The following is a 12,036-nucleotide window of genomic DNA, read 5'->3' on the forward strand; positions in this document are numbered from 1 at the left end:
TCGCGATCGCAAAAAGAACGGTGAGGACCTTCGTTCTTCGTTGGTCCTGGTACTTGTATTGGGTCGGTCTGGACGGTCCCGACAGAAAGAAGGAGAGAGAGGAGAGCGAGGACAGGATGAAGACGCGAATTGTTTCTCACGGACCAAACTAGGCTGTATCGCGCTCTTGGACGGCGCTTCGCGTTTTTTCGGAGACAGCGAGAGAGTAGCGAGAAAACGATTTGATGAATTTTCCGCCAAATCGACATCCAACAGAGTAAATAGTCGAGGAAATATCCGTACATTAAAAAAAAATGGTCTTGTACCTAACAATTTTCTAGGTGCGAAAAATTAACTGAGATAAAAAATGATTAGCAAATGTTGTAATATCGCGTATGTTTTGCACTTAAATGACACACACACAGAGAGAATTTATATTTAAACTATTAGTGAAATTTAGAAAGAAAGTCTTTTCTGCGGAGCCTCTATCCACGTTAAAACTAATCATATTTGTTATAAAATTTGACTGTAGTGCACAGAAAAATCATTTCTCAAAGATCGCTTTCACTGTAGTATCAAAATTTATATTCATCCAATGTAATGGATCTAAATTTGACAGAAGGTATTACTAGAATTTATTGCTATAAAGTCTTATACAAATAATGTTCTGCAGATACAAAAAAATAATAAATTTTTGTTGTGACACTTAGAAATCTACCTACCTCAGCAAAAGATCTTTTTAAGTGAAGGACAAAAGATTGCATATTAATATCCATCAAAATGACGCGAAATAAATTTTATAAAGAATTGAGAACTTTTCTGCATCTTCAAACTCAGGACAGAAATATTTTTACATTATGCATTTATTGTACAATATCATTAGATTGAGGTTAAAATTTTTTAAATATTTTTAAAACTTTCAATTATTATAAATTAATTATTAAAATTTTAATATATTAAAATTATACTTAATCCCTGATTAATTAAATTGTGATTTAAATGCAAATTTTTTCACTCATATATTATAGAGTATACTTCTACAACTATACGATCTTTCTTAAATGTTGCGTGATATTTATAGACTGCAATTAAATGAATCAGTTTGCGCGAAGTAATTATATTAAAATTTTTACAGAGATTGCTCGTAGAATCACTGCCTTATACACAAGCGAATTATTATTGTTTACGCGAAAAGATTTTCTTAGAGCAGACGGGAAGTGATGCGTGACACGAGCTTTGATTACGCAAGCTAAAAAAGCTCCCGGGCAGAGGATTGAATTTCGGTATACGCAAGTATTCCGGTGCGATAATTTCGTCTGATGTTCACATTCCACAGCTATCTACGTGCCCTACCTCCCGTCCTCTCTCGTCGTCTTTTTTCCCTTATAAACTGGTTTTACATATACATATCTACAAGCTGTGCACGCTCTTAATTTCGCCGGTTAATAACCGAGGCACTTTTTCTCTCTCTTTCTCTCTTTCTCTTTCTCTCTCTTTCTCTCCGAGCCATTTAACCATCAGCTGATTTCGGCTTCGGAGCGTAAAGCAAATGAGTGCGCTGTATGCATTTTTATTAAAATGTTTTATTGACGCACACTTTTTTTATATAATTTATAAATTTAAAATATATTAAATTATTATTTATATTAAATTTTTAATATAAAAATATTAATAATATTCAATATAAAATTATATTAAAAATTAAATTATATTAAATTTATAATATAATTTCTCCGTTCAATGTGTAAGTTATAAAATTCTCGAATATAAAATTTTTTTTCAACATGTTACACATTGAATGTAATTGACCTTCTTTCTTCATGTGTATTTTTTCAACAATTTTTTCTCTTGATGTTTAATTCAGGCTATTCTTTAGTGATTCGGTAGAAATTAAATTCAAACTTGGAATACGGTAAATGCGTACTAATTAGCTACTTTCAAAATAGTAATAGAATGAAGATGCTTAATTAATTACTGACAAAGAATTTACAGAGCACAATGTTGACATAGTTGTAAAGATAAAATGAACTGGGGATGAAATAGCTGAATTCCATATAACTTTGTATTACCTCACTTTTCTCTCAAGTATAAAAAAATTATTAAGAATTGATTGTATTAAATTATTAGACAATTAATAAAAATTTATGAATCTATATGAAAATAATAATGCTGCGATTTTACGAAATAAAATTATAAAATTACAAATTTAGTAACTTAAATAAACGCATAGCAGAATTCTGAATATAAATATAATAAAAATTTTGTACAATATTCTCAGAGATTAGAATTAAAATTTTTTAAATCTTTTCTAAAGCTTTGAATCTTAATTTAATTATTAAAATTTTAGTATAATAATATCATACTTCACAATCTCTCTATTTATTCAAATTGTGATTTAAATATGCAAATCTTTTCTGGGAAATACTGACGTAGGTAGTGTAATTCTCGTCTCGCCGCTCTGACTTCACGAGCATTAGAAAAACTAGGCAATGGTTTTACGACATGCACATATACAAGACAAAAATCATGGAACCGTTAAAACAACGGCTTGGGATCAGAACGAATAGATTTTACATCCGACACTGCATCCTGGACCTTTTGAGAACTGAATTGTTCTGGTTTACGTTGCAACATTAGAACCTCTTTGAGGAAACAGCGGAAATGACGTTTCGCAGGACAAAAGATCACCACGTGCTTGGCTTCCGTCCGTTTCCACCTGTAAATCGTAAATCATATCGTAATTTCGACTTCTATCCGAAAATATCTAAAGAAAAAAATTCTCTTCTTTGAGGGAAGATTGTTTACCAACCCTCGCAGCGTGTGGCACGGTAAATGACAAAGAATGTGCTTAAGATGAAATGAATACGCGTGAAGAGAGATCGTCCTTAAGGAAATCGTATAGCGTGAACCGTAAATCGATAAATAATTGACAGGAAACATGTAATGTGACTTGTCTAAATATTAAGTTAAAAGAACCCCTCAACATTGCATGTATAAATTAATACAATGCGCTTCTAACTTTTTTTTTCGGAATTCAATTTCGTATTTTTGTCCAATAATTTTGTCTTGTATTAAGACGCGCGATATATTATTGAATATGATTTAAAGTAATATAATTTATATTAAATATTATGTAAATTATTATTATATTAATATTATTTATATATACAAGTAATAATATTAATATAATTTACATATAAATAATAATAATAATAAATAATATTTTAATATGAAAAATATTTAGTATATGTGTCTTATGTGCAGAGTACAAGTTCTCCATGTACACGCCGAGCATGATAGCGGCAGCGAGCGTCGCAGCGGCGTTACACGGACTGGACTGGACCGGGAAAAGCGGATACGGGCTGGCCGGTCTCCTGGACGAGCTCACCCGCATCACGGCTATCGAACAGGTTAATAGCATTCGTATCAAGAGTATCACATATATGTAAAACAAGATCGCCCGTCTTCCTTTATATTATCTCGATTTTATCATTCCTCTACAAGATTCAAAAATGATATCAATGAATGCGAAAAAGTTTCTAGAGTCATATATGTAATTTTTTAAATTTAATTTATAAATATACATAGTTTTGACACTTGTCTTGAACTAGTAAAAAAAAATTTATTTTGATCTTGTCTTGAATTGCGAGACAAGACAAGACACAATGTCAAGACTAGTCTTGGTACCTCGTGCAATCCTAGTCATTGGCAATGCGCCGCCAATGTTCTGGTGTCTCGACACCAGAAATCGGCAAGAAACGATAAAACTTGCCCTTTGCACAAGTCCGGCCGTGGAAAGACAGACTCGCGGGACTGGCAAAAAGCGCGACGGGAAGTGCGCGGGGAAGGAGATGGTGGAGCAGGTGCCGGGCACATGTTCGCGCGCGCGCGCCGGAGTGGTAGAGAAGAAGAAGAAAAAAAGGAGCCGGGGTCTGCGGGCCCCGTATGCGCGTCGAACGATGACGACGAGGCGAGCGGGGTCGCCGGGTTCGTCTTCTCTTCCTTCGCGTTCTCTCGCTCTTTCTCCTCTTTTCTTTCTCCATCTATATCGTCTAGTGCAAATAAACCGAAGCGCGAATGAATGGCACGGCATGGGGTCCATGACCCGTGAAGCGCAATATTTTTAAGCGATCCCGCTCTCTCGTCCGTGTGTTTAGGCCCCCGGGAGCAGGAAGATATCGTCCTCGAGACGGCATCCGGTCTCCCTGGACTTTCATTCATGACCTCGGGTCACAGCTGTAGCCCGCGAGACGCATCAGTCTTGGAACTTTACCCCCTTGATTCGCTCATGCATGCATCTTCGGAAGTTAGAGAAAATATTTTTAATAAGCGACAAAAATTATCTTTTAATGCACAAAAAGAAAAATTTGACTCCGATATCACAATATTATTTTTTCCTACAGGATTATCTGCATGGCTGCTTAGAGCAGATAGAGGAGATGATCTCGCAGGCCGCCCACGTAAACACCGATAATCCCGGTGGCGGAAACGGACACCCGACAATGAGTACCGGTGTTACGAGCGCGCCGCAAAGGCCGCTGGGGGACCAAAACAATACAAGTCAGGAGAAAATACTGGAGCACGAGAAAGCGGGCACGCCGACCGACGTCAGGGATGTACATTTTTGAAAACCGCAGTAGGGGGACACTCCGTAGGGGCCGACACACCGGTGAGTCTCACAGCCGAGGAGGAGAGTTTGCCTTCGAGCGACGATGATGAACAGCCGGCGAAGAAGCGGAAGGTAATTCTGGAAAAGCAACAGAACATGCCGGAAGAGAAATGTGACGCGACGGAAGTAGCTGATTGTATTTCGAAGCGAAAAACTCCTCCCGAAGAATCTCGAGATTGAACCTGTGATCGCTCGCTAATCACGCGTTTCATTGGAAACTGCGACACGAATTATTATTACAAATGAAAACCTGATAGGGTGCATTTGAAGCGTGTAGGATGCATTTTGAAAAAATATGAAGTTTATTTCGATATGCGATTGCGACGAGACGTACTTATGAAAGAGAGAATTTTTATTTCTTGGATTTATATACATATTTCGCGAGATTTAGTTGCGTATGCTTACGTACAATATGTTTTGATAAAGATAGACTGAAGAACAATTTTGATTTCCTCACAGTTATCCAAATAGTCTATCACAATTTAACTAATATTTCAATTACAATACATTTATATGCCTCCATCACTTTGTCGATATCATATTTTAAAAGTTTATTTTTTAAAATCTCTTCAAAATTTGCGAACAGAGGACATGGTTGGGTCATTGGTTTAAATCGAAAAAATCGTAAGATTGTAGAAAACAAAGAAAAATAAACGAACGATTAAAGGTATATACTCGAGATGATGTGAAAAATATTTGACTGGGGATTACCGGGCGATTTGTGTCTGAATTTATACTGTTTCAACGTGTGTGTCGCCCGTAAAACATAAAAAAAAAGGATATAGAAATTAGAAAGGCGTGCTGTTTGGGGGAAGGCAATGCAATACGCTTTACGCATTTGTAATTTTGTAGTAGGAATGTATATATATATATTCTTAAATAAGTTATATATATATATATATATATATATATATATATATATATATATAACTTAACTTTTAGATAACGAGATAAGAAATTACCGAAACACGAAAAATACGACAACATAAATAGGAGAGAACTTGTCCTCTCCGCGTGAGCATTAAAAAGAAAAAAAATTTCACTTAGTCATATCCAGAGTCATTTAGCGTTTTGTACATATATAGTATGCGTACGCGAATAAATGAATATATATATTATATATTATATCGAAAAAATATATCTATATATAGATGTAAATTGATGAAAGAAAGAGAAATAAAGAGGAAGGGGTACCAATGGTCGTACAAAATGAATGCACGATAAAAACGGAAAAGAGAGATAACAATCAGTAGAAAAGAGGTATATTGGACCGTGCTTACGATATTAAATCCAAGAACGTTTAATACACACACAATGAAATAATATCGAAGAGTTTGATGAAATGTGTGGTTTACTTAATGTTACGAAATGTAGAAATTGCTTGGCAGAGAGAAAGAGACAAGATCGCCAAGATCACTTTATTTCTTTTAATTTCTACTACTTCTAAGAGATTTATCACTTCGAAAAACGCCTATATACACATATAGAATAATACGTTCGAATATTTCAAGAATGAATACATGCAGATATTTTTAAGACGCAAAAGTATTCGTTTCTTCGTAAAGATACTAATAAACCGAACCGTGTCTGTGATCTACAAACGCGAAGTAGAATGTTGTCTCTTGCAGTTTTTTATCGCGCGTTTTTTTATGATGCAGTTGTTTCTAATTTTATAAAGTTTCACACTACGACTAAGGTTTATCCAAATGATGAACGATGCGAGTCTTTATATATTCGAAAGATTACGACCGCGCGATCGTTCGCTTATCCCGCTCGGTTCCTAAGAAGGGTTGTGCCAACCCCTCCTCCCCCTACTCGGGTGCGTACGTAATGTAATGCGAGCGTGAAAAGAATGATTCTCGCGAAGTGTATGCGTGTACAGCTTACTGTAGTTTCGTGTGTGCGAAAGGGACGAGAGTGAGGAGAGGCAAAAGAGAAAGAAAGCGTTGGGAGAAGAAGAATCAAATGAAAAACCAAAAAAAGAAGAGAAAAATTAACTTTCTCCCTCCTTTCGTCAATATGTAATAAAATCCGCGGTACATATATATATATATATATATATATATATATATATATATATTTCAAGAACGTTTACCGTTTACATAGATGGCTGTATATACGTGTACGTAGATAGGTAGGCAGTAACGATTAAGTAAGATAAAACGCATATAGAAAAATTTAAGGGAAAAAAAGAAAAAGTAAAGCGATAAAACGAAACGAGAAATATTGAACGATATATCGAAAAACGAGAAATACGAGAATACGACTCGATGATCGTGTTTTGAAAGAATTTCATATAAAAGCACGATGAAAACAAATCGAAATCTGATCTGATAGTTTCTTCGCTATGTCAAGCGCATATTGTCTAGAGAGAGAGCAAGAAAAGAAAATATTTTCGCATCTTTCAAGCACTGCTGTGAGAAAATAATCTCGCTCGGATGAACTGATGTTTAACTGTCGGGTTTAACTATCATATCCCATGCGGGATTATTGTCGTTACATGATAGATGTTCTCATCATATCAATGGCGATACTTTCTAGACAATATCCGTAACAACGTAGCGAAGCCAACGATTGTTATACGCGGAACTCATATCCAAAAAAAAAAAATAATGGAATTGTTAGTACTTAATGAGAGTCTCAAGAAATCGGTCTCGAAGGGAAAGACTTCGTCCTCTCGTGACTTCGAAAACTCCGATGACACACTTGCGAGTGCGTGAGTTTTCCAGCTTATGGACGTCGTCATACGGCTTTTGAAATCGCCCGGATGGGCAAGATCAAATCACAATCGACGTTCTGCAGCTCTGAGAACTTTCGCGTCGCGAAGAGTGCGGACGTATACATGTATATATACCGAAGAACAAAGTATCTCGCACAAAGAATGTATATCCATCGCACAGATGTTCTTACATCTGTAGGATTCGTCGTGGTTGACCTGATGAAATCGATTTATCACGAGGAGGAACGTGTGAACGATACGTTCTACGACTCTTTGATCATCTCTGCACGATTCGCGAATCAATCCGGATCATTCAAGCGCGACTCAAGTAGAGAAAGCACGTGGATCGCTCGTGAATTTATGCGCGAATATCGTGTCGGGACTGGAGATTTGACAGAATCCACGAATGTGCCACGAAGTGGAAACTAGTTAGTACGTAAAAGAAACAAAAAATGTCAATTAACCAAAACTTAGTACAATGTATAATCGGAATCGAGTAATACAAAGATATTACAGAGAGATCTGCGCGACTGATCTCTCTTTCATTTTCTTCTCTTCGCCTGTTTATCTATTCATTTTCTTTATAATTGTCGTTGTCATATTGTCATTAACGATGCATATCTTCGTCACACTTTATATCTTGACGTAAAGCATCGTCATTGATGAAACCCATTAATCGATAAGAAGAGATCTATCTTCGTCATAAAATCTTTGAGTTGAGAAAGGAAAATTTAATATATAAGCAAAGATATATTTTCTATTTTTTTTTTTCTTTTTTTCAGAAATTGAGTTCTTTTCGCAAAATATTGTTCCAAGTAAGAACGAGAGAGATTGTTTAATAATAAAAATATAATTATTCAGTTATACACACAGAGAAGAGAATCTAGATAAAATTACGTTAATGTATAAAATTTTTATAAAAATGAAAACTTTCTTTTCTCAAATCAAAGAAGAGTCTTTTAGTATCGCGGAATTACTGCGAAATACCAATTGAGAATTATTAATCGCGCCTGATTTTTATATTTAAGAAAACAAACGGGGATGCGATTGTATTCACTTGTTGCGGTCGCGTGTGTACATATTATATATATAATTAATGTAATTCAAAGAGGTTTTTTTTTCTTTTTTAAAAAACAAAATATTCCCTCGCCGTGTGTGCGATGATTTATTATTACGTTGAGATGTAATGCCGCGTAACGTCGCAGGTTCCTAAGGAGAGACAGAGGTTGTTTGAGAGCGAATAAGAGATGTAGGACGCGAGCGTCAATGTGTGTTTTTAGCGTTTAAGCAGCGAGAAAATGTATATAAAGAAGCGATAGCGCTGAAGAGAAAACCGATCTATGAAGTCATTGTAAGTAATTCAATCTATTGTATTTCATTAACTTCAATCAGAAGAGATTCTATGATTTTCGACAGTTTGGAAATAGTAAATATGACTTGGCAATATATTGCGCATCTAAAGAAATTTGTATTCGAAATATCTTAAAGAAAACTAATGAGAATCAGTCATGAATCTGAAGAATCAAAATCAATGACGAGAGAGAACGTCAGAGGAAAAGAAAATTAAGCTCGATGTAAATAGGAGCGATAGAGTAAATCAGCGAATTAAGTTTTCTTTTTTCTTATAAAGACGAGAAGATCTCGTTGGAAATTTAAGATCGAGCCTCTTAAATAAGGAAATATAATCTCCCCATGTGCGATCTGTGCATAAACGGAAATTATACTCCGCTATACTCCGATTATCAATTCATTTATCAATTTTACGTTTATAAGTAAATACATACACACACACACATATACACACATACATATATACAATCGGTTAGACACACATGTACATGTCACGTATATATTTCTACGGAATTACTTTTCACCGGTCTCCATCAAGACCAATCGACTATTTTTTTTTGTCTCTTGTTCGTTTTTTTTTAATAGCGCGCAATAGAATACCACTGATATACCTCAAATCACACTTCGCCCGAGATATTCATCAAATGCCTGATATATCCGATCATTACCGTAGCTTTTACCGAGTCAGAAAACAAAGAAAACGAGACATTTATAATGCGTTATTTTTAAAGCTAGCACGTAAATTACTTCTTTTAATGCATAGATGAGAATTGTACTGCGTAAAATAATCCGACGTCTGTGTACATATCTTACGCATCCTCGCGGCAACGCAAAAGATTGAAAATAAACTATCGATATTTTATACAAATACTTTTGTATGTATCTTATTTATCATTTATCGCACCGTTTCCTCCCTTGTCTCGATCTTTCTCGATGCGTGATAAGGGGAACGTAACATAAAGATATAATTTTCCCCAAAGTCTCTCTCTCTTGTTCAGAAATAAAATCAAGCACAACGTAAAAAATATATTTTTATTTTTTTAATTAAAAAAATATTCTTTTAATTATATAAAAGAATATATACTTTAAAAAATAATATTTCTATATTATACATCATTAGAAAAAAATAATGTGGAAGTTTATTTAAATGATTATTCTAATCTCTCTCTAATATTATTTATTTCCTAAATAATATTATTTATAAATAATTTTATTTCCTAAAACTCAAATCTTTTAAAAATCTTTGCTTTACACTATTTTATTGTCCTAATCTCTATAAGAAGTGCAAAGTATATTCTTGATAAATAATATAAAAACAGATTAATATATATAAATTCTTAATTCTTTGGATAATACTTTATATTCTACTCTGTGTGTGTGTACATAATAATATACCTTACAATATATACATCTTATAGAATGCATGCTTTGTAAAACTTCTTACACACGGTATTTTAATATAATTCACATGCATATGTATATATATATACACAATACGGCAACGATCTTACAATAATGAGCGAGCTACGAAATTACTAAGAAGTTACTGCAATGAGTATTAAATCGGTATGATTATTGAGCTCAGGAAGTATCGCTGCCGTGTGTCCTTATATATTGACGCCGTCGCGAAAAGCGCTTTATTTTTACAATTTTGTACTCCTCGAGTTTATATTACAAAATGCATATATATATATATAATATATATATAACGTTAATGAGATGAAAATACATAATTCGAAGTATACGTATAAAAATTTGTCATGAAACTTCTTGATCGCATGTAGGGCTATGCGACTCTATCAACGTGACGAAACGTAAAACGCAGTCGCGAGATAAATCTGGATACGAAGAAGACACAGTACATAGTATACATTACTTACGAAAGTATAAATAAGCGGATATTATTCCTTATTCCTTATCTAAAATGATCACATAGAATCGGCTACAAAACACAAGAGTAATTTTTGGATAACGCTTACCGTTATTCTAACTCGAGAGAGAAATGATTCTTTTACAAAGATGGCATACCGAATTAAAAGACTTAAAACATCGTAATGCCTTTGAGACGAAGAAAGGTTTCATTTATTTGCTAAAGGAGACCTAAGAGTCGGCATTCATAGTCGTCTCTCGATGAATAAGAATTTTTTATTTATAAATGTACACATGTTATTTATAAATGGACATATAGATATACAGGGTGTCCGGGAAATCACTCGCACTTCGGGAAGTGATTTGGGAACCAAAAAGAAGGAAAAAAAGCTATATAAACATAGGTCCGGAAATAAGTCGTTTCCGAGTTATAGCCACTTTTATGTTAAAAAAATCGCGTAATTCATAATTCACTTGGCATCCCTCTTTTTTAAATCTTTTTTAATTTAAAATTTTTTAATTTAAAATTTAAATTTAAATTTAAAAATTCAAATTTAAAAATTCAAATTTAAAAATTCAAATTTAAAATTTAAATTTTCCAAACATCTTGTATAAACGTATATAAATAAGAAATTCTTATTCACTAAAAAACGACAATACATAATGATTATAAATATAACGTCTTTAGATTAAGTCAGTTTTTCTTATCAATACATCGATGGTTAGTTATTACAATGATAATTCGACTGAATGATAATATAATTTTTTTCATAGAAATAGAAATTATTATAAGATAAAAGTTTTCCTTTTTAAATATATTGACAAATTATAATATAAATGCATCGTCAATTTTAATTGTAAAATGCATACTCTACTCTTTGATATATATAATACCAAATATATTTAATTCCATTTATAATAATAAAGAGAGAGAATATCGTTCCTAATCCATATGTCTGAATCCTAAAAAGTATATTTTTTAAACTCTGATATTTTAGATCCTTAGCTCTTTGACGATATATATTGTAAATCAAGAGGTAAATTTGATTATGATGAAATACATTGATTTTTATCATAATATTCTATATCTTTTAAATAGTTACAAACCTTTGGAATAGATTGTGGAAGAGAGTAAAATGCAAAGATACTTTGGTGGATTATGGCTGACGTAATCTTAAAATAAAAATTTATGTATCTCCTATTATATTTAGAATTATTTTAAAGACATCGATATTTAATATGAAATAGATGTAATGAACTGATAAATATGACTAGATATGAAGATAGATATAACTCTAAGACGCATAATAAAAAAATGCAAGACAAATGTAAAATATGTATAGCAAAAATAAATTTATTATAATTAAAAATAATATATATATATATATATATATATATATATATATATATAAAATAAAACTAAAGTAAGATAAATCATATATAGTGCAAT

The 12,036-nt window shown here is 33.2% G+C and overlaps 1 protein-coding gene across 1 annotated transcript in view; it reads left to right on the forward strand.

Annotated features, from left to right (window-relative positions):
- Positions 1–9,585, forward strand: part of Cycd (cyclin D) — a 41,125-nt gene extending 31,540 nt beyond the window's left edge. The window contains exons 4-5 of the mRNA XM_083108023.1: positions 3,244–3,389; positions 4,383–9,585. Coding sequence (XP_082964149.1) covers positions 3,244–3,389; positions 4,383–4,607 — 371 coding nt within the window. The 3' untranslated portion in view covers positions 4,608–9,585. The remainder of the gene's footprint in view (positions 1–3,243; positions 3,390–4,382) is intronic.
- The last annotated feature ends 2,451 nt before the right edge of the window (positions 9,586–12,036 follow it).

The sequence above is a fragment of the Camponotus vicinus genome, unplaced genomic scaffold, assembly GCF_025532165.1.
Source record: "Camponotus vicinus isolate PSW18456_S1 unplaced genomic scaffold, iyCamVici1.0 SCAF_9, whole genome shotgun sequence".
NCBI classification, from domain to species: domain Eukaryota; kingdom Metazoa; phylum Arthropoda; class Insecta; order Hymenoptera; family Formicidae; genus Camponotus; species Camponotus vicinus.